The following is a 27667-nucleotide window of genomic DNA, read 5'->3' on the forward strand; positions in this document are numbered from 1 at the left end:
CAGCCCTCTGTTTTTCTAAGCTCCATGTAGCCATCCATGAGTCTCTTAAAGACCCTATCGTACCCGCCTCCACCACCACCACCGGCAGCACATTCCGCACACTCAACAAACTCTACGTAAAAAACTTACCCCTGACATCTCCTCTGTAACTGCTTCCAAGCACATTTAAAACTATGCCCACTCATGCAAGTCATTTTAGCCCTGGGGAAAAAGCCGTTGACTACCCACACGATCAATGCCTCTCATCCTCTTATACATCTCTATTGGGTCACCTCACATCCTCCGTAACTCCATGGAAAAAGCCCGAGTTCTCTCAGCCTATTCTCATAAGGCATGCTCCCCAATCCAGGCAACATCCTTGTAAAGACAAAGCATACTGCAGATGCTGTGGTCAAATCAACACGTACAAACAAGCTGGATCAACTCAGCAGGTCAGGTAGCCTCCGTTGAAAGGAGCAGCTAACGTTTCGGGCCGAGACCTGACAAAGGATCTCGGCCTGAAACATTGACTGCTCCTTTCAACGAATGCTGTCTGACCTGCTGAGTTCATCCAGCTTGCTTGTACCTGTTGATTTGTCCTTGAAAATCTTCTCTGCACCATTTCTATTGTTTTCTTCCTGTAGTGATGCGACCAGAGCTGAGCACAATACTTCAAGTGGGGTCTGACCAGGGTCCTATATAGCTGCAACATTACCTCTCGGCTCTTAAACTCAATCCCACGACTGATGAAGGCCAATGCACCGTATGCCTTCTTAACCACAGAGCCAACCTGCGTAGCAGCTTTGGGTGACCTATGGACTGGGACCCCAGGATCCCTCTGATCCTCTACACTGCTGAGACTTACCATAAATATCATATTCTTCCATCATACTTGACCTTCCAAAATGAAACACCTCACACTTATCTTGGTTGAACTCCATGGGCAAATTCTCAGCCCAGTTTTGCATTTTATCAATGTTCCGTTGTAACCTCTGATAGCTTTCCACATTGTCCACAACACTCCCAACGTTAGTGTCATCAGCAAACTTACTAACCCATCCCTCCACATCCTCATCCAGGACATTTATAAAAATTACAAAGATTAGGGTCCCAGAACAGATCCCTGAGGCACACCACTGGTCACCAGCCTCCATGCAGAATATGACCTGTCTACAACCACTCTTTGTCTTCTGTGGGCAAAACAGTTCTGGATCCACAAAGCAATGTCCCCTTGGATCCCATGCCACCTGACTTTCTCAATAAGCCTTGCATGGGTTACCTTATCAATTCCTTGCTGAAATCCATATACACTACATCCACTGCTCTACCTTCATCAATGTGATTAGTCACATCCTCAAAAAAATTCAGTTAGGCTCGTAAGGCACAACCTGCCTTTGACAAAGCTATGCTGACTATTCCTAATCATATTTTGCCTCTCCAGATGTTCATAAATCCTACCTCTCAGGATCTTCTCCATGAACTTACTAACCACTGAAGTGAGACTCACTAGCCTATAATTTCCTGGGTTATCCCTACTCTTTTTCTTGAATAAGGGAACAACATCCACAACCCTCCAATCCTCCGCAATCTCTCCCGTCCTCATTGATGATGCAAAGATCATTGCCAGAGGCTCAGCAATCCCCTCCCTCGCTTCCCACAGTAGCCTGGGGTACATCCCGCCATGTCCTGGTGACATATCCGACTTGATGCTTTCCAAAAGCTCCAGCACATCCTCTTTCTTAATATCTACATTCTCAAGCTTTTCAGTCCGCTGCAAGTCATCCCTACAATCGCCAAGATCCATTTCCGTCATGAATACTGAGGCAAATGATTCATTAAATACCTCCACTATTTCCTCCGGTTCCATATGCAGTTTTTCAGAGTCACACTTGATTAGTCCTATTCTCTCACATCTTATCCTCTTGCTCTTCGCGTACTTGCAGAATGCCTTGGGATTTTCCTTAAACCTGTCCACCAAGGCCTTCTCATGGCCCCTTCCAGCTCTCCTGATTTCATTCTTAAGCTCCTTCCTGCTAGCCTTATAATCTTCCAGATTCATATCATTACCTAGTTTTTTGAACTTTTCGTAAGCCCTTCTTTTCTCCTTGACTAGATTTACAACAGCCTTTGTGCACCACGGATCTTGTACACGACCATCCTTTCCATGTCTCATTGGAATGTACCGACTCAGAACCCCACGCAAATATCCCCTGAACATTTTCTACATTTGTTCGGTACATTTCCCTGAGAACATCTGTTTCCAAATTATGCTTACAAGTTCAAACCTGATAGCTTCATAGTTCCCCTTACTCCAATTAAAGGGTTCCCTATCTTGCCTGATCCTATCCCTCTCCAATGCTATGGTAAAAGAGATAGAATTGTGATCACTATCTCCAAAATGCTCTCCCAATGAGAGATCTGACACCAGGCCAGGTTCATTTCCCAATAGCAGATCAAGTACAGCCTCTCCTCTTGTACACTTATCTACATATTGTGTCAAGAAACCTTCCTGAATACACCTAATAAACTCCACCCCATCTAAATCCCTCACTCTAGGGAGATGTCAATCAATATTTGGGAGATTAAAATCTCACACCTCAACAACCCTGTTATTGTTACTCCTTTCCAGAATCTGTCTCCCTATCTGCTCCTCTATGTCCCTGTTACTGTTGGGTGGTCTATACAAAACACCCAGTAGAGTTATTGACCCCTTCCTGTTCCTAGCTTCCACCCACACAGACTCTCTAGGCAATCCCTCCATGACGTCCTCCTTTTCTGCAGCCGTGACACTATCTCTGATCCACAGTGTCACAACCCCACCTCTTTTGCTTCCTTCCCTGTCCGTCCCGAATCATCTAAAACCCGGCACTTGAAGTAACCATTCCTGCCCCTGCACCCTCCAAGTCTCTGTAATGGCCACAACATCATATCTCCAAGTGCTGATCCACGCTCTAAGCTCATCTGCTTTGTTCATAATACTCATCACATTAAAATAGACACATCTCAAACCATTGGACCGAGCGCGTCCATTCTATATCACCTGTCTATCCTCCCTTTCGCACTGTCTCCAAATTTTCTCCATTAGTGAACCAACCTCCCTTTCCTCCATCACATCAGTTCGGTTCCTACCCCCAGCAATTCTAGTTTAACTCTCCCCAGTAGCTTTAGCAAACCTCCCTGCCGGGATATTGGTCCCCCTGGTAATCAATTGCAACCCGTCCTTTTTGTACAGGTCACACCAGCTCCTAAAGAGGTCCCAATGATCCAGAAATCTGAATCCCTGCCTCCTGCTCCAATCCCTCAGCCACGCATTTATCCTCCACCTCATTCTATTTCCATTCTCACTGCCACATGGCACAGGCAGTAATCCCAAGATTACTACCTTTATGGTCCTGCTTCTCAATTTACTTTCTAACACCCTGTAGTCTGTTTTCAGGAATTCTTCCCTTTTCCTTTACCAATATGTACCACGACCTCTGGCTGTTCTCCCTCCCACTGCAGGATATCTTGGACGTGATCTGAAACATCCCGGACTCTGGCACCTGGGAGGCAAACTACTATTCGCGTTTCTTTCCTGCGTTCACAGAATCACCTATCTGAACCCCTAACTATAGAGTCCCCTATCACTCCTGCCATCCTCTTCCCCCAGGGAACTTCCCTCCAGCAGTACTCAAACAGGAGCACTTATTGTCAAGGGGGACAGCCACAGGGGTACTCTTAGTACCTGCTTCATGCCCTTCACTCAACTGACTGTGACCCACTTCTTCAGTCTCCCGTGGCCCCAGTGTGACCACCTGCCTGTAACTCCTCTCTATCATCTCCTCGCTCTCCCTGACCAGACGAAGGTCATCGAGCTGCATCTCCAGTTCCCTAACTTGGTCCCTAAGGAGCTGCAGCTCGACACACCGGGTGCAGATGTTGCCGTCCAGGAGGCTGGGAGTCTCCAGGATCTCCCACATCTGACACCGAGCACAGAGAACCAGCCTCACACACATACTCTCTGTCTGTATTGTAAACAGATAACCTTCCTCGCCTCGACCCTTTATCGCTGAAGCCCCGTTGAGCCAAAGCCTTCCTACTCTGTCTCCTGCTCCTCTGACGCTCGCTCTGTAAATCTGTCTTCCTTTTAAACTCTTTCTGCTGTTCTCACTGGCACACTTGCACAGTCGTGCTGAAGAAAAAAAAAATCAGTAATGGTGTACCTGATAAACACTGGGGATTTATACCGTCTCCTGTCTCTCTGTGTCCTTCACCCTCAGTCTCTCTCATCTCCAGGCTGACCCGTGTCAGTCTCACAGATTCTGGTGCCGAGAATCTCGCCTCCGCTCTCAGTGCAAACCCATCACTGACGGAGCTGAACCTGAGTGATAATAAACTGGGGGATTCAGGAGTGAAACTGGTGTCTGCGGCTCTGAGGAACCCGGAGTGTGAAATACAGAAACTGTGGTAAGTACCAGACTGTGGGAGATTGAGTTTACCGTCACTGGGTGTCTGACACTGAACATTAATGTGATCAGTAATTGTGTTACTGATAAACACTGGGGATTTGTACCGTCTCCTGTCTCTCTGTGTCCTTCACCCTCACTCTCTCTCATCTCCAGGCTTGACAAGGTCGGTCTCACAGATTATGGTGCTGAGGATCTCGTCTCCGCTCTCAGTACAAACCCATCACTGACGGTGCTGAACCTGGGATTAAACTCGCTCACAGACCGATTTGTTCCAGCTCTCTGCCGCCTCATACTGACCCTCCCGAGTCTGGAGTGGATCTGGTGAGTGTTTGTGTTAATGTTTAATGTGATAAAATATCAGCAGATCTACGGGTTTTCTGGTGATATTTGTCTGTGAGAGTTGTTAAAACATTAACCCCAGTCCCCTGTTACTGACACTGTTGTGTAATCTGTTTATTTCATCTTTATTCTCCCAACTGTTTCAGCCTGGGGTCGAATCAGTTCAGTGAGATCGGGGGTAAGGAACTGAGATGTCTGCAGGGAGTCAGACCCGGACTGAGAGTGATCTGTGAACATCTGAATGTATGAACATCCCTGTCCGTGGAATGGTGGCATTTTGCCCGATTCTCCGCCCTCCCCTTTAATGCCCGCCATTACCTTTAATGGCCGCGCGCCGGATTTAATTCCCAATGGTTTTAACGGAACCGGCTCCAGTATCGAGCTCGGTGACATCGGAAGCCATCCCGCAGTGACCTATTTCCGCCTGTTGTCTAGCTGCCACCTGTGTGGGTTCGAGACTGCCCCAGGAAGTACAAAGACCAGAAGAGCCCGGGATCCGGCGCTCAGTCTGGGACACCGGTGTCCCGGGGTGGGATGATCCCGGGAGAGAATCCTTTTGCTCCCTTTGCTGAGGACGGTGCATTCGGCAGCCTGGCCGATATAATGATGTTAAATTGACAAATCCCTCGGCAGTGACCCTGGATCTGCAGCGATCCCGGACACGGCCCTGAAGTGTGATTTTATAATCATCGGTTCCCCGATGCAGAGTGACGGTGAGAAACGGGACTGATTATTCAACCGGTCACTCGTTGTCGCCGGTCAGTTAATTGTGTGTGACTGTGAGTGAGTCGGGAGCAGCTTATTTATTCCCGCACGTCAGCAGCTCACACATTGTTTAATTTACATTTGTCATGATGAAATCAATAAACCGCTGTAACTTCCTGTCCTGCTGCCGGACTCGAGTTTTATTTGAGGTTTCTGCTGCCCCCCGCACCCTGTGCACTGCAACAGTGGGTCGGAGCTCCTCACACTGACACAGTAGCGTCTCAGCTCCAGGCTGAGGGAGGTCGGACTGGCAGAGTCTGGGTGCCCAGGATCTCATCTCCACCCAACCCACATCGTGGCTAACTGCCCCGCATCAGATAAAATCGACTATAATAGAGGTGTGTCCATGAAGTCCCAAGTACAAGACGGATGGGGGATGAAATACCAGCGTTAAAGGCAGAGTGAAGTCTCTCCACATTGTCCCATCACACACTCCCGTGGTCAGACACGGTGTGAAGCTCCCTCCACACTGTCCCATCACACACTCCCGGGGTCAGACACAGAGTGAATCTCCCTCCACACTGTCCCATCACACAATCCCAGGGTCAGACACAGAGTGAATCTCCCTCCACACTGTCCCATCACACACTCCCGGGGTCAGACACAGAGTGAAGCTCCCTCCACACCGTCCCATCACACACACACCTGGGGTCAGACACAGAGTGAATCTCCCTCCACACTGTCCCATCACACAATCCCAGGGTCAGACACAGAGTGAATCTCCCTCCACACTGTCCCATCACACACTCCCGGGGTGAGACGAGGAGAAAATCTCCCTCCACACCGTCCCATCACACACTCACAGCGTCAGACAGAGAGTGAATTTGCCTTCCTCTGCGCTGTCCATTTCGCCCTCTCCTGTTCTGTGGCGTGAGATTTTTTTAAAATCAAGATATACTGTATTCAAAAATAAAATTATTTACAACAAACCATTTGATGACTCTGTCCTTTACAGATGTTTCTATGCATTTCCACACTTTCAGCCACTCATGTGGCACTCTGTTGGTTCATCTTTACACACCATTGTTGAGGGGTGAACTCCCCACCACCCAACCCCACACACTCCTGCTGGAGAAGAACCCTAAACCGTGGTCCTTCCCCACTGGGCCCTTGCTGTGGCTGCACCAAGTATCAGCGCGTCCCTCAGCACATACTCCTGCAACCAAGAAGGTGCCAGTCGGCAGCATTCCCCCATGGTCATCTCCGTGTGCTGGAAGACCATCAAGTTTCTGGACCTTCACCGAGTTGATGATCTGCCAGCAGCACCGGATGTTGGTCTCCTTGTGCGTCCCCGGGAACAGCCCGTAGATGAGAGAGTCCTCTGTCACGCAGCTGCTGGGGATGAATCTCGACACCGTCCCTTCCACCCTTCTCCACAAACCCTCAGTGTGCAAAGAGGTGGGTCACCGACTCCTCCTCACTGCAGTCCTCCCGTGGGCAGAGGGGTGCGGAGACGACGTTCCGGGCGTACAGGAGGGATCAGACTGGGAATGCCCCTCTCACGGCCAGCCAGGCGAGGTCTTGCTGCCTGTTGGTGAGGTCTGGCTATGAGACATTTTGCCAAATGAACTGGATGGTCTTCTCAGGGAACCACCCCACTGTGTCCATCATGTCCTTCTCCTGCAGTGCCTGCAGGACATTACGTGCTGACCACTGCCTGATGGCCCTGTGGTCAAAGGCGTTGACCTGGAAAAACTTTTCTACGAAGGACAGACATGGCGGCAACGACCAGCTGACTGGGGTGTTGCACGGGAAAGGGACCAGACCCATCCTTCGTAGCCAGGGGGACAGGTAGAACATCGGCACAATGCGGTACTTGGTGCCCACGTACCTGGGATCCACACACAACCTGATGCATCCACACACGAAACTGGCCATCAGGGTGAGGGCGACATTGGGAACGTTCTTGCCCCCATTGTCCAGGAACTTGTGCATGACTGTCCGTCTGACTCACTCCATCCTCGATCCCCAGACGAATCTGAAGACGGTTCTGGTGATTTCCAAGCTGCAGGAGCGGGACACTGGCCACACCTGCGCCAAGTGCAGCAGCCCTGAGAGCACCTCACACCTGATGACCAGGTTCTTGCCCGTTATCGAAAGGGAGCGTCCTCAGCACAGTCCCAGTTTCTGTTTCACCTTGGCAGTCCGCTCCTGCCAGTTCTTCCTGCACGCCTCGGCCCCTCCGAACCAGATCCCCGGCACCTTCACGTGATCAGACCGGATGGCGAAGCGGACACTGGATCGGTCGGGTCAGTTGCCGAAGAGCATGGATTCGTCCTTCGTGCGGTTGACCTTGGCCCCCGACGCCAGCTCAAACTGTTCGCTGATCAGCTTGCGAACTGACCTCGGATCGGAGCAGAAGACGGTGACGTCGTCCATGTACAGGGAAGTTTTGACTTGTGCCCCTCCGCTGCCTGGCAGCGTCACCCCTCTTATGCCCTCATCCCTCCTGATGGCTTCGGCAAAGGGTTCTATGCAGCACACGACAGGGGAGAGAGGGCAGCCCTGCCTGACTCCAGACCTGATGGGGAAGCTGTCTGTTTCCCACCCGTTGACCTGGACTGCGCTACAGATGTCCGTTTAGAGCAGTTTGATCCAATTCCGGATTCCCGCCCCAAATCCCATTTTGGAGAGTACATCCGCCATGTACATGTGCGATACCCTGTCGAAGGCTTTCTCCTGGTCCAAGCTGACCAGGCTGGCGTCCACCCCCCCGTCCTGCACGTAGGCGATGGTGTCCCTCAGCAGCGCGAGGCTGTCTGAGATCTTCCTGCCCGGTACAGCACAGGTTTGGTCCTGGTGGATCACCAGCTCCAGTGCAGACTTGACCATGTTGGCGATAGCCTTGGACAGGATCTTGTAGTCCACATTCAGGAGTGAGATGGGCCTCCAATTCCCAATGTCTTCCCTCTCCCCCTTATGCTTGTAGATAGATAGATAGATACTTTATTCATCCCCATGGGGAAATTCAACTTTTTTTCCAATGTCCCATACACTTGTTGTAGCAAAACTAATTACATACAATACTTAACTCAGTAAAAATATGATATGCATCTAAATCACTATCTCAAAAAGCATTAATAATAGCTTTTAAAAAGTTCTTAAGTCCTGGCGGTAGAATTGTAAAGCCTAATGGCATTGGGGAGTATTGACCTCTTCATCCTGTCTGAGGAGCATTGCATCGATAGTAACCTGTCGCTGAAACTGCTTCTCTGTCTCTGGATGGTGCTATGTAGAGGATGTTCAGAGTTATCCATAATTGACCGTAGCCTACTCAGCGCCCTTCGCTCAGCTACCGATGTTGAACTCTCCAGTACTTTGCCCACGACAGAGCCCGCCTTCCTTACCAGCTTATTAAGACGTGAGGCGTCCCTCTTCTTAATGCTTCCTCCCCAACACGCCACCACAAAGAAGAGGGCGCTCTCCACAACTGACCTATAGAACATCTTCAGCATCTCACTACAGACATTGAATGACGCCAACCTTCTTAGGAAGTACAGTCGACTCTGTGCCTTCCTGCACAAGGCATCTGTGGGTCTCTGGTGGTCTCCGCCTCCTGTGCTTGTTCTTGGGGGGTGGCCAGCAGACTTTCCCCACCCTCTCTCTCCTCCTCTCCGCTGGCTTTGCCCGCTGCTTTGTCTTCTGGGGCTGCTGCTGGCCTCCCCCAACTCCTTCCTCGTCTGACGTGGACAGGTTACCGGAGGCTGAGCGGTCCCCTGCCTTTCTCTTCACGAGCTCCTTCCGTTCCGCCCTCTGTCGTTTGGCCGGAGCTTTTTGGGCCTTCTTTCGTTTGCCCACAACGTTCCAGCCTTCCTCCCCCTCGGCTCTCCCCTCCTCCATGGACTCCTCCTCCTTTTCCTGTGGAGGGTCCTGGAGGGTCTGCAATGGGGTGGGGGCCCTCGGGGTGGCTGCGCCTTCTCCTCTGCTGGCGTCTTCCATCGCTTCGGGCGCCGCCTCTGCAGGGGTGGCGGGTACATCCGATCCTGCCGGGGCCCTTCCAGTGCCAGCACCTCCCCTGGCCGCCTGTGCATAGGTTCCCGGCATGTTTCGGACAGGCCCTGTACAGGTGGTCGGTATCTCCACAGAGATTGCAGGACTTGGCCTGCGTGCAGTCCTTGGTGAGGCGGCCCTCCACCTTACAGTTCTTGCAGATTATCGCCCTGCACTGGGCTGACATGCCCCGCCTTGCCGCAGTTGCGGCACACCCTGGGCTGCCCGGCGTAGACCAGGTAGCCTCAGTTCCCTCCGATGGCGAAGACTGAGGGCAGGTGGACGACGCAGCCGTTGGAGTCGACCTTCAGCTTCACCTTCACCTGCCGTTTGCTTGTCCAGCATCCCAGGCTGTCCTTCACGTCCAGACAAGCTCCTACGCTCTACACATACCGAGCGAGGAATGTCAGAACGTCGGCCACCGTCCGTTCCTGCTGGGCGGCAGCAAAGAGGGGCTGTGCTTGCAGCAGCGAAAGCGGCGCCTCTCTCCCCTTCGCTTGGAACAGCTGGAGCAACTTCTGCCACCCTGCGGGTCATCGGAAGCTGACATCGAGGAACTCAGCCAAGTCCTGGATGCAGTAGATGTCGTCGATCGTGAAACCGCAACAGTCCATCAGGACCTTCTGGATGAAGGTCACTCTCATAAATCTCGTCTTCCAGGGGTTACCACACAGCATACCCAGGCAAGGGTTAACACAAGATATTCCAAAATCCACTCCTATGGATTATACGAAGTGACAGCCACACACGTTCGTTGTGGTTCCGTGTACCGATGATCAACCCACTCTTGTGGGCATAGGAGAGTTCCAAGCCTCAGCTGTGACTAACTGAAGCTATCAACTTTTCAAGTCTCTCTCTCTCTCTCTCTCTCTCTCTCTCTCTCTCTCTCTCTCTCTCTCTCTCTCTCTCTCTCTCTCTCTCTCTCTCTCTCTCTCTCTCTCTCTCTCCCTACCGAGCTGCCAAGATGATCATCACTAATCAAATCTCACTGAGATTTCTCAGGTCCTGTTGAATTTATTGCCAAGTGCACAAGTACGGGAAGGTACAGGGACAGAGAAACACTGACTTGTGGCAGCATCGCAGGCAAGTACATTCAGCTAACACACGGAACACAAATTATACGATACTCTGTCAGTACCAATCTATAAATATGCTTTATGTCATTTACAATATATAAAATACATTGTGTCATGATCACTATTAAAAAGTGCATTTTGTGTCAATAATAGACTTGGAAATGTTGAATTTGGACCCTGTCTCCATTCCTCCTGTAATCCGCAACCAGCTCCTTTGTTTTTGTCACAATGAGGGAGAGGTTGTTTTCTTGACACAATAGTGTCGGGGTGATGACTTCTTCTCTATATGCTGCCTCGTTATTATTTGGGATCCGGCGGATCAATGTAGTGTCGTCAGCAAATCTAATTAGCAGATTGGAACCCGCCACTGCAGCCCCACAGTGCACTATGTACTGATTGCAAAGCCACGAAATTGCATGTGAATAGCCTCCCCTCCCCCAACTCCACTCTTTCTGCGTCACCAGCAGACTGGGACATCTCACATCTCGCTGCCTCCGCCAGGACATTAAACTGTGAACAACTGTGGTCAGGGACTGATCTCTGGGGTACTCCAAACGCTACCTCCTTCCAGTCTGAAAACAACCCACTCATCCAGACTCACACTACCGGCAGTTTATCGATCTCCAACGAAAAAGCCTAATCACCTACTCCCGATGTTCAATACTATTGCTGACTCTGAGTTTACCACCGTCAAATGACGGGAGAGACATAATAATCAGAAAGTCTCTAGTCACAGCCGCGTAAATAAAATGTGATCGCAGTAGGTGTGTGGCGCATGCTCAGAATGGGAAAGAGACAGACAAACTGAGCCAAGTCACAGACTGATGAAGGGGAGGAATGATTCATTTTGATACAGAGAGGGAAGCAGAGAGTTTGATGTTGTGCCTGATGCCGGAACTGTGGCCAGTTAGAAGATGAAGTCTTGTCCCCCCAAATTGTTTTGAGTTGTGACAGTGCTTTTCTCAGAAGGCACCATGGAAACTAAAATTATCTGAGTTGAAATGTTGTCCTTCACCCACTGACGTGATTTGAAAACTTTTAACAGTTTAGAAAAGTCAAAGGATTTGAGTATGGGAATCCCAACACAACAGCACGTTAGTTCCGCTGTATGTGTCAGTTCTCCAGCGCTTGAATGCCGCCGATCCTTGAATGTGGAGGCGGAGATGGCGGAGAAGTCAGCGCCCCACTCGCTACAAGGAGAGCCCGAACATGTGTCAATGTCCGTGATCTGATTGGATACATTGCCATGACGTTTAGCAGTGGGATGTCATTCACTGGCTCTCATTTTGGAAGGGATTCAGTCGGCCATCGCAGATACACTAACAGCTTCGCACTGGGAAGCGGCCGTTCACCTGCTCCGTGTGTGCGAAGAGACTCATTCAGTTAACCCACGTTGTGATGCTCCGGTGAGTTCACAATAAATAGAGGCCACATTTCTGTCCGGAGTGAGCAAAGAGTTTTACTCAATCATCCCAGCTGCTGCAACACCAGCAACTTCACATCAGGGAGGAAGTTCAAATCAGCTCCGTGTTAAATGTTTAACCATCACGGTGACTGAAGGCAGTTACAGGTTCATGAGGGACTGTTACTGTCAGATTCTGCAGTTCTTGTGGCTGCTCATCGCACCCAGGACTGAACCCTGGTCACTGAGCATTGGAGGAATCTGTTCTGCTGATGTTAGCCTTAAACTGGACTGGTGTTTAATATTGTGTATCTGTGAAAGATAAATCACTTCTGTATCAAATCCCGTGTCTCAGATACTTACTGTCTCTACCACACTCACTATGTACACTAGAAAGGCCACTCGGCCCATCTGGTTTCTGCCCATGAGTAGATGACAGGTTGCAACTAGTCACCACTCCGTGGGATAGGAAATTTCCCGTGAATTCCATAGAATCACAGAAATTTACAACACATTACAGACCTTTTGACCCACAATGTTGTGCCGACCATGTAACTTAGTCTCTAAACTGCCTAGAATTACCCTACCGCATAGCCCCCTATTTTCCTAAGCTCCATGTACCTATCTAAGAGTCTCTTAAAAGATCCTATTTTATCCGACTCTACCACCGTCGCTGGCAGTGCATTCCATACACAAACACCACTGTTGTTTAAAAAACTTGGCTCTGACATCTCCTCTGTATCTACTTCCAAGCAGCTTAAACCTATCCCCCCTCGTGTTAGCCGTTTCAGCCCTGGGAAAAAGCCTCTGGCTATCCACACGACCAATGCCTCTCATCATCTTATACACCTGCATGAATTTCCTGCATGATTTTCTCCAGGCTGAATAAGACGATGAGCTCACTGTGGTTGTGACGTTCTTCAGGGCTCTGGACGAAGATGGTTAAACACCTTCTTCTCCGCTCTTTTCAATGTTTTAGGTCACTCTCACTAATTTCAAAGGTCTTTGCTTCGAACTGCTGGGTTGTTACAATGCACCTCTGAAGTCTGACAGCAGACTAGCGAGTGAATCTTCGATGGAGCAGAGTCAGAAACCAAGTTGCCAGTCAGGCATTTGGGGCTCCAGAAAGAGATGGGGCCTAGAGTTTACAAGGAGGAGGAAGAAGAGAAACTGAACCTGCAGGATGTGGCTACAAATGAAAGATCAGACACATTTGGAAACTGTTTGATTGAAAAAAAGGTGATTAATTTCTGCAAAATACTGGAGGAAATCAACAGATCAGGCAACAAATGTAGAGAGGAATAAATAGACGTTTAGGCCGAGCCCATTTAGCATGCCTAGACGGTGTACTCCTCTGCTTAGTTGCTACCTGAACTGCACAGTTCCTCCAGCATTGTGTGTGCGTGTGTGTGTCTGTATTTCTAGCAACTGCAGAATCTCGTGTTTTATATCTGCCTTTGTAAGAGGGTTGTCCTAGAGGCATTAGATCAATGGAATGCCTGTTGATGTTGAGTATATTGTTTCTGGGAGCCGCTTTCTACGTTAAAACAGTTACTAAGTTTTCTACACAGAAAAAACCCTACGGTGTAGACATGAAACCGGTGCTAGCAGGAACGTTTAATGGCACTTCGATTACCCATAAGCCCCTGGGTTTAAAATTTCGCTGCCTCTGAAGCAACGATCGAATGCGCAGGCATCAAGGTCGATGACGTCACCGAACAGCACGCATGCGCGCCGTACACAAAGGACCTCCGGATGATCGGTAAAGGTAAGAATGATTTTCCGGGCTACTATCTTAAACACCGACTGAGGGACATTTGCTGTGAACTCTGGACATCATAGTCCGCAATCCTGGGACAGTCCTGCTCTGTTCCCTCTCTCTCAGTCCCACGATCCGTACGCGGGCCCCGGGGAGCTTCCGGCTGATGAGGGAATGGGAACTGATGGATCTCTCGGACAGAGCTGATCTCCAGCTATCTAAATGCAAGGATTAGGAACTCGGAGAAAGGGAAAAAAAACATCTTTTACATCACCAGTTGAGAAAATCACCTTTGTTCTTTCTCCAATCGTAGACAAGAGAAAATGTGCAGATGCTGGAACTCAGCATTCGTACTCTTTTCCATAGATGCTGCCTGGCCTGCTGAATTCCTCCAGCATTTTGTGTGTGTTGCTTGAACTACCGCCTCTCGGTCTGCACTTTTCTACCGGTGAGAACATGTTTTGTCCCATTCTCTCTGGGCACATAATGATATCAAACACCTTTGTCCTGGGCAACTAATAGCTTTCACATCACAAATGTGCCAGACTCCAATGAGACAGAAAGACTACTGCCCTTCCGTTTATGTTCAATGGCATTGCCACACTGAGTTCAACACCATCTGTCACTTGGGGGAGGGTTCAGGGGAAATATTTATGTACAATACAGAAACTGGTGTTACAGTATTGTGGCGATTACAGTTGGAAAATTTACAAGTGGGAAGAAGTGGAGTGATATTTGGAAATCTGTCTTTGTAAAGTATCATTTAGCAAGCAAATCACATACGGAGGGTGTGCAAAAGCTCTAGTGAGAAAATCCTTCATAACCTGCAACAGGCTTGCGACATATTTTGTGTGAGAGTGCAGATGAACTCGATCAAATCCAGATGAGATCAAAGCTCTTATCGACAGTGATTTAGATAGATAGATAGATACTTTATTCATCCCCATGGGGAAATTCAACATCTTTTCCAAAGTCCCATACACTTATTGTAGCAAAACTACATACAATACTAGCTAGCTGTTAAAAGAAATACCACCCTATTTAAAATTCAGTGTGCACGTCTTGTTGTCAGTGGGTGAAAATTGCACAGCACAAGGTGTTTTGACACACCTGTCATTGCAAATTAGATGGGACATTGGTGGAAAGGTGGGGAGACCTCCAGTGTCCCTGATGCCCTCACATACAAGATATCATCCAGCTGCAGCTTGTAGCCCTGCACTTTAAGGAGCTGGAGCTGGAAATGTATGAATTCTGGATCATCTGGGAGTCAGAGGGGGTGATAGTTATGACATCAAGAGAGGTGAGTTACACCCAAGGTACAGGACACATTAAACTGGGTGAGAGTCAGAAAGGGGAATGAGGTTAAACAACCATCGCAGAATAGCCTTGGGGCCATCTCCTACAACAACAGGTAGACCACTTTATAAACCGTTGGGGGGGGGTGGATAAATACCATATACATACCATATGTGGATACGGCCACATACCACACAGTCGGTATGTACAGACCACATGAGATCCTCAGTGATGTTTATGTCGAGGAACTTAAAGCTGTTCACTCTCTCAACCCCAGATCCATTGATGCCAATAGGGGTTAGCCCGTCTCCATTCTTTCTGTAATCCACAACCAGTTCCCTTGTTTTTGTGACATTGAGGGAGAGGTTGCTTTCTAGACACCCAGACAGATGCTGTTCAGACCTCAGACAGAGTCAGCAATCAAATGGTTGAGCCTGGTGCGATGAATGTGCTGAGCTGTGTATATCACAATGCAAGAAGCATCGTAGGACAGCCCGATGAGCTCAGGACAGGGAATTATGATATTGTAGCCATTATTGGGACTTGGTTGCACCCAACACTCAGAGATTTAGAGGAACAAACTTTGTAGAGATCACAGACTGTGCTAAGAAACAAAGGTTGATATAGTAAGCAATTTTAACTTTTTATATATTGAGTGGAACTCCCATACTGTAAAAGGACTAAATGGGGAAGAGCTTGTCAAATGTGCTCTTAATCTGGATGTGGAATTCCTAACGTAGAAGTGTGCAATAAACTGTTAGGAAATGATCCAGTGTTAGTGACTGAAATTAGTGTATGGAAACACTTTGTATCTAGCGATCGTAATGACATAAGATTCCAAGTAAATATGAAAAAAGAGAGAGCTGGACGATGGGTTGAGATTCTAAATTGGAGAAAGGTCAATTTTGATGGTATCAGAAAGATCTAACAAGTGTGGATTAGGACAGGCTGTTTTTCTAGAAAAGGAGTACTTATAAGTGGGAGTTCTTCAGAAGTGAGGGTGTAGAGTTTGTATGTGCCTGCCAAAATAAAAGTTGTAAGGTAACTGGTGCGGGGAACCTTGGTTTTCAAGAGATATTGAGACCCCGGATATTTTGTTCCTCTAAATGCCTCAGTCTGTTGCGTGCAACCAAGACTCATTAATGAGTACAGTAATTAATGCCACACCCTGAGCTTATCTGACTTTTTGTTTAGTGGTCTTCAGTTGGATTCTAAAAGCTTCCCAATAGTTTTTGCTCTTTTGTTTGCCCTCACTTTGGCTTTTATGTTGGCTTTGGCTTCTCATTTCAGCCATGGTTGTGTCCTCCTGACTTTCCAATGCTTCCATTTAAGCTGTCTAATGCAACTAACTGCACTGGGACCATCGCCGGCCATACCCCTACCATCCAGGCTCCCATCCAAACTTCTTTTAAATGGTGAAACCAAACTCATATCCAACACTTGTGCTGACATCTCATTACACACTGTCACGACCATTTCAGTGAAGAGCTTTTCCACATGTTCCCATTAAATTTTCACCTTCCCCACTTACCCATGACCACTGGTTGTAGTCCCACCCAACCTCAGTGGAAAAAGCTGCTTGCATTTATTTACCCAATCTTCTCCCTCATCATTTTGTATACTTCCAACAAATCCTCAAAGCAATGTGTAATTTCCTTGTTTATGTTTAGAGACTTTTTTAATTTTATAGAATGATGAGGGATGTTGATCGTGTGGATAGCCAAAGGTTTGTTACATTAGTGTTTATAAATCAAAGTATTGAGTATAAGAGTTGGAATGTAATGGTGAGGTTGTATCAGACATTGGTGAGACTGAATTTGGAGAATTGGGTGCAGTTTTGGTCACCTAATTACAGGAAGGATATTAATAAGGTTGAAAGAGTGCAGAGACGGTTTACAAGGATGTTGCTGGGACTTGCGAAACTGAGTTACAGAGAATGGTTGAATAGGTTAGGACTTTATTCCCTGGAACGTAGGAGAATGAGGGGTGATTTGATAGAGGTGTATAAGAATATGATGGGTATAAATAGAGTGAATGCAAGCAGGCTTTTTCCACTGAGGCCAGGGGAGAATAAACCCAGAGGTCATGGGTTAAGGGTGAAGGGGTAAAAGTTTAAAGGGAACATTGGGGTGTCTTCTTCACTCAGAGAGTGATGGAGGTGTGGAATGAGCTGCCAGATGAAGTGGTGAATGTGGGCTCACTTTTGACATTTAAGTAAAACTTGGACAGGTATGTGGATGAGATGGGTTTGGAGGGATATGGCCCAGGTGCAGGTCATTGGGACTAGGCAGAAAAATGGTTCGGCACAACCAAGAAGAGTCAAAAGGCCTGTTTCTGTGCTGTAATGCTCTATGTTTCTATGGTTGAAATTTCCCAGGGATGAAATGGCTAACATGAGGGGGCATAGTTTTAAGCTGCTTGGAAATAGATACCGAGGGGATTTTGGGGTACGTTTTCTACACAGGTAGTGGTGGGTGCGTGAAATGCGCTTCCAGACATTTGTGTGAGATTCCCATCTGCATGTTAACAAAGGTTATTTGCGTCAGAGTGTTCAGTTACTGTGGGGCCAGCAGCCTATGCAGCTCAGTGGTAACAGGGAATAACACCAATGGAGAGAGTCAAACTGAGCCAAGTCACAGATTGGAGATGGCAGAAATGCCCCATTCTTATAGAGACAGGAGGAGCATCAGAGAGTTTGATGGTCATTCCAGATACCAGCATTGTGCCCAGTTAGAAGATGATTTCTCTCTCCAACTTGGGATGAACTTCACTGTAACAGTGTGATGTCAGATCACACCTTGACAACTCAAGTGATCTCATCTGAAATGTTGTCCTACACCCATTGATGGATTTTGTAAATCTTTTTTACAGGTTAAAAATGACAAGGAATTTGTCTACGGGAATCTCAAACACAACACGCCGGTTTTGCTGTCTTTGTCCAGATATTTAAGAAGTGCAGCAAGGGATTCACACGATCATCCTTCCTGCTGAGACGGTGGGGAGGGATTCACTCTATCATCTAACTCACTGGCATGCCCGTCATTTTACATGGGAGTTCACCTGCTCAGACAGTGGGAATGGATTCACTCGGTCATTTCAACTGAAGGTACTTCAGCAAGTTCACACTGGGCAGAGGCTGGTCATCTGCTGAATTTGTGGGAAAGGATTCACTCGGTCATCTGACCTTCATCTGACCTAATGGCTCACCAGCGAGTTCACACTGGGGAGAGGCCGTTCACCTGCTCAGACTGTGGTAAGGGATTCACTCGGTCATCTGACCTAATGGCTCACCAGCGAGTTCACACTGGGGAGAGGCCGTTCATCTGCTCAGACTGTGGGAAGGGATTCATTTTGTCATCTAAGCTGAAGATACATCAGAGAGTTCACACTGGAGAGAGGCCATTTACCTGCTCAGACTGTGGGAAGGGATTCACTCAGTCATCCTACCTACTGGTACACCAGTCAGTTCACACTGGGGAAAGGCCGTTCACCTGCTCAGAGTGTGGGAAAGGATTTACTCAATCATCCACCCTAATGGCTCACCAGCGAGTTCATAGTGGGGAGCGGCTGTTCTCCTGCTCGGACTGTGGGAGGGGGTTCACTCGGTCATATAAACTGAAGGTACATCAGCGAGTTCACACTGGAGAGAGGCCATTCACCTGCTCGGACTGTGGGAAGGGATTCACTCAGTCATGTCTACTGAAGTTACATCAGCGAGTTCACACTGGGGAGCGGCCGTTCACTTGCTCAGACTGTGGGAAGGGATTCACTTGCTCATCTCAACTGAAGGTACATCAGCGAGTTCATACTGGGGAGAGGCCGTTCACCTGCACAGTCTGTGGGAAGGGATTCACTTTGTCACCTCACCTACTAAGACACCAGTTAGTTCATACTGGGGAGTGGCCATTCACTTGCTCAGTCTGTGGAAAGGGATTCACTGAATCATCTTTCCTGCAGAGACACCAGTCAGTTCACACTGGGAAGTGGCGGTTCACCTGCTCAGACTGTGGGAAGGGATTCAATCGGTTATCTCACCTGCTGTCACACCAGTCAGCCCATACAGGGAAAGGGCCGTTCAACTGCTCAGTCTGTGGGAAGGGTTTCATTTCGTCATCTCAACTGAAGATACATCAGCGATTTCACACTGGGGAGAGGCCGTTCTCCTGCACAGACTGTGGGAAGGGATTCACTATGTCATCTCATCTGAAGGTACATCAGAGAGTTCACACTGGGGAGAGGCCATTCACCTGCTCAGACTGTGGGAAGGGATTCACTTCGTCATCTCAACTGAAGGTACATCAGAGAGTTCACACTGGGGAGAGGCCGTTCACCTGCTCAGACTGTGGGAAGGGATTCACTCGGACATCTCAACTACAGAGACACCAGCGAGTTCACACTGGGTAGAGGCCGATTTCATGCTCAGACTTTGGGAAAAAATTCTCTCAGCCAAATCCACCAAATGTGTATCACTGTTGACACTGGGGAGATTCCGTTCACCTGCTGTGAATGTGGGAAGCGATTCACTCAGTGAATTAACCTTGCGTAACTCTCACTTCAGCTAGCAGCTTAATATAAGGGGTGATAGACCTCAGCCTGGCTAAACTTAAGAAATCTCGTTTGGATGGATGCTGTGTGATGTGTCCCCTGCTACAAATCAGTACCCTGAAATAGCAGTAAACAATATGTGATTAAACAATTGAGCTTTGTAATTCTTACTTTGACCAGAGGGTTAGTAAAGAAAACAAATAAAAAAAAGAAAAAGGGCCCACTCTCTCCATTTGCATTTTCTCATCTCTCCCTGGCAAAAGACCATGAAAATCACTCTTCCAGACTCACAAGAAAGGACATTTCTGTCATTGGACAGCCCCACACTCCAAAACCCTGTTATCTCTAGTCATAGCCTAAACATTGCTGCTACTGAGAAACCATTACCTCAGCTGGGAAACATTACTGAGAGGTCGTTACATCAGCAGTGAAACCTTACACCATTTAGGACTTGTGACACACTACCGGGTTCACACTGGGAGAAAGTTTCAATAAGCTGCAAGCTGGATATTTGTCCATCACCGCTGCTGAATGCAATTTTGAAAGTGACTGTCGGTGCTGAACTCTGCAATTATTGCTGCTACTCACCACACCCAGTCCTGCACCCTGGTCACTGGGCATGGGAGGAGTTTCTTCTGCTGCATATTCACCTTTAATGGGACTGGAGTTTAATATTCTGCATCTGAGACAAATAAATCAGTTCTATTTTAAACTCTGTCTCTGGTACTTAGTGAATTTATAACACACCTAGTGTACAGTAGAGAGTCAACTCAAGCCAGCTGGACCCTGCCAGTGATTCAGTTCCCCGACAGTCCTTTTAAATCCTCTCCTGTTGTTCATCTCTCGCTCTCCCGAGATGGTGAGAACCACCACTGGATCCATCATCCAGTGGTGACGGATTCCAAACAGACACCACTCTGTGGTGAAGAGGTTTCCTTTGAGTTTTCTGCAGAGTGAAGAAGTCGAGGAGAAGGAAATCAGAAGTGGGGCGTGGCAATGACAGAGTAGAAACATTTTGAAGCTGATTGACAGAGAAAATCTTTTGTTTGACTGATGACACGAACAATACCTGTGGTGAAGTGCTCCACTGGTCGAGGAACATGTGTGTGTTGGGAAATGCTTTATCTATTAAGGGAGTTGTTCCTGCTTGTTTATCTTGTAATATTGTATCCAGATGGTTATTATGGATTGTCCTATCTGAAATAATGTATTGATTAACATATAATCTTGTCACCGTCTCATCTGCTCAGATCGTTGGGATGTCTCCCATGGAGGGTCGTACTCGTTCAACTGATTAATGTTTCCTTCCATAGTGATGATTAATTTTTCTGAATTGGCCTCTCATTTAAGATTTCCGGTCTGTATTTCTTATCACAATTGCATATACACACATGGAGTACTAAATCCAGTTCATTTTTGATGAAAATATATATACCTAGAAGTTTTATCTGACTACTCGGTGATATTTTTTATTTCATGTGTGTTATCTCTCTTCCTCCATCTGTCCAAGGTAGTGTTAATCTCAGTGGGTTTGAGTGTAAATAGTCTTTTCTAAAGCTTTCTTAAGTTCTTGTTTATTTTTCTAAATTTTACTGATTGAAATGGGACCAAGATATTTTTATTTTAAAAGAAGTCGATGTCAGTATTGATGAAAGTGTTTGTTGCCTGTGTTGTATTTGTTAATTACTGAGCTCTATTTGGTAGTTTTTTTTAAAGCCTTGAACTGAATTTTGTCAAAGGTTTTCCCTATTTTGCACTACTTTCTATTTTCTTTGCTTGTTGATATTCCAGATCAAGAGTCCCGGTGAAGGGTCTTGGCCCAAAATGTTGATTCCCATCCACTGATGCTGCCTGACATGCTGAGCTCCTCCAGCAGTTTGTGTGTAGTTCTCTAGATTTCTAGCATCTGCAGGTCCTTTTGGTTCCCAGGTACTTATATGTTTCTTGAAAGAAGAAGCCAAGAACAAGCTGGTAGTGGGGTTGTGTGGCTCTGTTGGTAAAATATTAAATAAAATCATTAGAAAGAAGTGGCATAGGGTTGGAAGGTGTAAAATCTGTGGGTAGAATTAAGGAACAGCAAATGAAAAAAGAATCCCTGATGAGAATTGTACAGAGACCCCCAAACAGTGGTAAGTATGAGGTCCTCAAATTACAATGGGAGATAGAAAATGCGTGCCAAGAGGGCAATGTTACAGTAGTCATGGGGATTGTCATGCAGGTGATTAGGAAAATTGGGATGGTGTTGGTCTCAAGAGGAGGAATTCCTTGAATGCCTACAAAATGTTTTTTTAGAGCAGCTCGTGATTGAGCCCACTTGGGGGTCAGCTATTCTGGATTGGGTGTTGTAATAAACCAGAATTAATTAGGTCACTTAAGTCCAAAGAACCTTTAGGGGTAAGTGATCTTAATGTGATCAAATTCACCCTGACATTAGAGAAGGAGAAGCTAAAGTCAGGTGGAATAAAGAGAATTAGAGAGGCACGAGTGAAAGATTGGTCAAAATTGATCTAAAAGAACATGGGCCAGGACGAAAACAGAGCAGCAATGTCTGGAATTTTTGGAAGGCACAGGATATACACAGTGGCATGCAAAAGTTTGGGCACCCCTGTTCAAAATTTCTGTTCCTGTGAATAGCTAAGCGAGTAAAAGATGACCTGATTACAAAAGGCATAAAGTTAAAGATGACACATTTTTAAATATATTTTAAGCAAGATTACATTTTTATTTCCATCTTTTACAATTTCAAAATAACAAAAACGGAAAAGGGCCCGAAGCAAAAGTTTGGGCGCCCTGCATGGTCATTACTGAGTAGCACCCCCTTTGGCAAGTATCACAGCTTGTAAACACTATTTGTAGCCAACCAACAGTCTTTCAGTTCTTGTTTGAGTAAATTTCTGGGTTCACTCATAAGTAGCAAAGTACTGACTGTGGAAATTACAAATGAGAATATTATTCGAGTCACAGAGAGCAGCAGTACTGAAACAGGCCCTTCTAGTCCATGCTGACCTGTTTTTGTTGTTACTGCCTGGTTCCAACTACCTGCACCAGAGCCTCCATACACCTCCCATCCACATCCTCACCCAAATTCCTCTTTGGTGTCTAAATCAAACCCACATCGTCCACTTCCACTGGCAGCTCATTCCACACTCTCACCAACCTCCGAGTGAAGAATCCCCCTTCAGATTCCCCTAAAATAATTCACTTCCACCCTGAACGTATGTCCAATGTCAGGGTGAGAGGGAGGACGGGGCAGAGAGGGAAGACAGTAAGGGGAGGGGGTGTTCGAGTGCAGAGAGGGAAACAGAGTGAAGAGATTATACTTAATATCTTTCAGAAAAAAGTAATTGAACTTGCTGCAAACCTACTCTCCATATCCTGTACATTCTTAACCAAATTATTGATCCAGATGACAATAATGGTTGACGTCCAAAGTAAATGTTATTATCGGAGTACGTATATGTCACCACATACAACCCTGAGATTGTTTTTCCTACAGGAACACTTAGAAAATCTTTAGAATAATAACAGGATCAATGAAAGATCAAGTGGAGCATAGAATTCAACAAACTGTGCAAATGCAAATATAATTAAATATCAATGAATAATGAGAGCAATGTGGTGTAACCCTGGGGAACCTCACTAGGCTGGGGCCTCGAATCCAATAAACAGTCTCCCTGCATCACTCTCTGCTTCCTACCATCAAGACAACTGTGCATCCAGTGAGCCATCTCTCCCTGGATCCCGTGTGATCTGACTTTCCACAACAACTTACCATGCGAACCTTATCAAAGGCCTCACTGATGCCCATATCGGCCCCGATCCTGGGACAGAGGTGTCACCGATCAGACGGCATGGATTTGAACAGAGGATGAAGAGGGTTAGAGGGATCTGAGGAGGAGATTTCTCACTCAGAGGGTAGCTGAAATCTGGAACACACTGCCCGAGGTGGTGGTGGAGGCAGGTCCCTTCACAACATTTACGAAGTGGATGAGCATTGAAACTGCCGAGATACAGTCAGCTATGAACCAAGTGCTGATAAATGGGACCAGTGTAGACAGTGAGTGGATGGTCAGAACAGGTATGGCCGGCCAAAGACCTGTTTCCGTGCTGTGTGATCCACCACTCCGGACATGCTAAATTAACGATGGTGGCACTGCAAGGCATTGATTTCAAAACTCCACATCCCTCTCTAACCTGAAATAAACCAGACTGAACCCCTTTGTCACCACTGGGAATATCTGTTTCTGTCAAGGTAACATACAAATTGATCACTTTTGCTAAACAACTGGCAATTGATGAAGTTTCTGTGTCTTCTTCCATTAATGTTGCTGCCTTACTGCAAAACTAACCCTCTCACTGTGTCAGAATCAGTGATTAAATCAGACTCCGAACACTGTGCTTTCATCCCTGCACGTTATAACTGGAACCATCTCACTGAGGGTCTGATGGAGACAAAACCATGTCTTCCCACAGCTGGTTCCACCTGTTGGTGTGTCCTCTTTCCTCCACCTCCAGGGAAGCTGCATCTCCACACAAACTCCTCACTGGAGACGACTGTCTGTACCCGTGACACAGGAAATCACATCACTGTCACTCTCCTGATACCGTGTCTGACCTGCTCACCTCCGGGTATCCTCCCTCAACAAGCCTCTTCCTCAGTCACCATCTGTGAGATTTTTTAAAAATACAATCACTGTAGAACGATCTATCAGACAGCTCCTGTACCCCTCCACCCCGGACGATGGTTGCTGATTAAAACTCTCTCTCCTCAGCCCCTTCCCTATCCCCTTTCCCTTTGCGAACTCCAGATATGCCAGCTGATCCGAATCCACTGTGAGGACATTTATATCTCACAGAAGGATGTAGAAACCCGTGTTGTTCTCTGATACAGAGGTCACTGACACCCCACCGCCATCTCAATCTGCACCAACAGCCAATGACAGTGACAGCTCTTCCAGACACTGGGGCTTTGTAACAAACACCATGGTAACAGCAAGATTAGACAGTAATTCATTTGAAGAGAGGATTGTTGCTTCCTAAAAGGACACACCACCACTCAGCTGGCCGGGCAGCATCTATCAGAGAGAAAAGCCACACTCCCACTCCACCCCCCGCATAAAACAATACAATCAGAGGTTTATGATCATTTTCAATATCAAAAGATTGCACTGACACAAACTGATGAAATGCCTCACAAGGAAACAAAATGCTGAGCAATTCTTTTTCAATCTGGGCATAACCTGTTTCTGGATCAGATAATGAACGAGTTGCATGTGCCACTTGTAGCCGTTCCTTATCATGTTATGATCATTTTCAACATCAATAGATTCCCCAGTGGGAATCGGAATGAAAATGTTTGGACACCAGGAAGTCCCGCTCGGAGCGGATAGTTCAAAGGTTAATTTATTATCAAAGCAGGTGTCCGTAAACAATTCTTGAGCTTTTTTTCTTCTCCAGAAAACCACGAAACAAAGAAAGAGCATGAAAGTCGTTCAGAGAGAAAAATCAAACTCCCACCTCAACCCCCGCATCAAAAAGACAGCATCCCGATCATCAAACCCCCAAAATCCACCCCCCCCCACACAAAAGGGAACAATATCGTCGACAGCCCCCCCCCCAAAAAAAAAAAAAAACCCTACCCCGCACAACCGCGGAGGAGCTGGTGTCACCAGTGTAGAGGCGGCCGCATCGGGAGCAGCGGAAACAATGGGCGACCCTGGAAGATTCACAGGTGAAGTGTCGCCTCACCTGGAAGGATGTTTGGACAACGGAGAGAGTTCGACCGTCCGGCCCTTTCACTGTGACACCCCGAACTCCACATCAAATCCGTCCAAACGAATCTGGGTGAACTTTAATGAGCAATAAATATAATTCCTCTCAGCGATCAGCTGTCTGAGTGATTCCCTGACTCTGAGAGGCAGGGGTATCTATGGTCCACACTGTCAGGGTGTTGAGTTTACCAGGAGACAAAGACTGCAGGGACGGGAGGGTTTCTGTTGACTAATACACTGTGTGTGGACCCCGCTGGCAATTCTGGTGCTGTGACCCGAATCGAGACAAACACCACGCTGCCCACTCCACCAACAACACGGCACAGCCGGACACATAACAGGGGACTTTACATCCCACAACACTGGATTCCGTGATGAAACCCGTGATTAATGTTGTTGTCCCACCGAAAAATCCATTAAAGTGCTTTTAAATACCAGCGCTCCCCCACAGGTGACGTAACACAACTCCCCCCCTCACTCGCCTGACGTCACACATGGGCTCCCCACACCGGGATCTGCCCTGACGGGCGCGGTGTCTTACGTCACCCACGTGCTGCTGTACTCGAGCTCTATCGGTTTAACGGCTGGGCTAATAATTAAGTGTTTATAAACATAGACTGATTTAACTGAAACCTGCACATTTCCTGTGTGGGTCTGAATTGTGTGTCGGGATGGGATGGGAATCGAAATTATAACCCTGAGAACTCTGTGACCTGGGGGTGGCTGAAAAGGGATCGGGGAAGATATGGAGGGGAAAACTAAATACGTGTCTGGTGTAAATATGGAAAAAATATAGGGAAATAATGAAATAATTTGGGAAATGCGGCGGTGGGTCGGGCAATATGTGAAGGGGGAGGAACAGTCACCGAGTCACGTGATCCTGTTTTACAGCGGATCGTCAGCATTTTCCGAGGCTCCGCCCAACGCCCGTGACGCAATAAGCACATTGCGCATGCTCACATTCCCGGGAATGTCAGTGTTGTTTTTTCGTTCTTTGTGAAAGCGGGACGGCGGTGAGATCGGGATCGGAGGGGGTTCTCGCCCCCTTGGACGGGGAGCCGGAGGCGGATTATTCTCTGCGGGGCAGCAGCAACAATTTCCCTTCGGTGAGTATTGAAGCCGGTCCCGAGCGGGGAGGTCTGACGTTGGGTGGTGACTTAACTTTCCCGAACTCAAACAAGAGAAAATCTGCAGATCTGGAAATGCGAGCAACGCGCACAAAATGCTGGAGGAACTCAGCAGACCGGGCAGAATCCAGGAAAAGAGTCCAGTCGACATTAGCGGCCGAAACCCTTCGGCAGGACTGGCGAATAAAAGGTGGGGGTGGGGAAGGGAGAGAGAAACACAAGGTGATCGGTGAAACCTGAAGGGGGAGGGGATGTACTTTCCCGAACTGGCGGCCTCGCCTCGCCGCTTCCTTCACAGAATCTGCCGGGGTCGGTCCGGGTTGTGAGACCTTCACACCGAACCGTCTGAGATGAGCCGCCGCTCAGCCCCTGTTGTTCTGGTCCTATTAGCAGGATGAAGTAAAACATGTTTCTGTATTGTCACTGACAGAGAAATGTATAATTTGTGTTCCGTGTGTTATCTGAATGTACTTGCCTGTGATGCTGCCACAAGTCAGTGTTTCTCTGTACCTGTACCTTCCCGTACTTGTGCACTTGGCAATAAATTCAACAGGACCTGAGAAATCTCAGTGAGATTTGATTAGTGATGATTATCTTGGCAGCTCGGTAGGTCGAATGTATGCGACAGTACACTGTTAAATGCAAAACCCTGAACAGTGTCGATGATCAGAGGGATCTTAGACTCCAAGTTCATCGCTCCCTGAGAGAGACTGCACAGATTGATCGGGTGGTTAAGAAGGCAAATGGCATGGTTGTCTTTATCAGTTGAAGCATTGAGTTCAAAAGTCGGGAAGTTATGTTGCAGCTTTGTAAAACTAGTTAGACCACATCTGGAGTGTTTCATACAGTTCTGGTCGCTCCCATTCTCGGAAGGATGTCGGGGCTTTGGAGTGGGCGCAGAAAAGGTTTACCAGGATATTGCCTGGATTAGAGGGCCTGAGCTTTAACGGGAGGTTGGACAAAATTGTGTTGTTTTCTCCGGAGCTGTGCCGGCTGGGCTGAGACTGGATAGACGTTTATAAGATTACCAGAGGATTAGAAGCAGTGTCTCAGAAAGGCAGCGTCCATTATCAAGGACCTCCAGCACCCAGGGCATGTGGTTTTCTCAATGTTACCAGCAGGTAAGGAGGTACAGAAGTCTGAACGTTCACACTCAGTGATTCAGGAACA

General features: G+C 47.5%; 1 protein-coding gene across 1 annotated transcript in view; it reads left to right on the forward strand.

Annotated features, from left to right (window-relative positions):
• The window catches only part of LOC140720376 (NACHT, LRR and PYD domains-containing protein 3-like), a 33734-nt gene extending 28086 nt beyond the window's left edge, over positions 1 to 5648 (forward strand). Inside the window, exons 11-13 of the mRNA XM_073035254.1 lie at positions 4255 to 4425; positions 4581 to 4748; positions 4913 to 5648. Of these exons, the coding sequence (XP_072891355.1) occupies positions 4255 to 4425; positions 4581 to 4748; positions 4913 to 5015 (442 nt within the window). The 3' untranslated portion in view covers positions 5016 to 5648. The remainder of the gene's footprint in view (positions 1 to 4254; positions 4426 to 4580; positions 4749 to 4912) is intronic.
• The last annotated feature ends 22019 nt before the right edge of the window (positions 5649 to 27667 follow it).

Source organism: Hemitrygon akajei, unplaced genomic scaffold (genome assembly GCF_048418815.1).
Source record: "Hemitrygon akajei unplaced genomic scaffold, sHemAka1.3 Scf000041, whole genome shotgun sequence".
Classification (NCBI taxonomy): Eukaryota; Metazoa; Chordata; class Chondrichthyes; order Myliobatiformes; family Dasyatidae; genus Hemitrygon; species Hemitrygon akajei.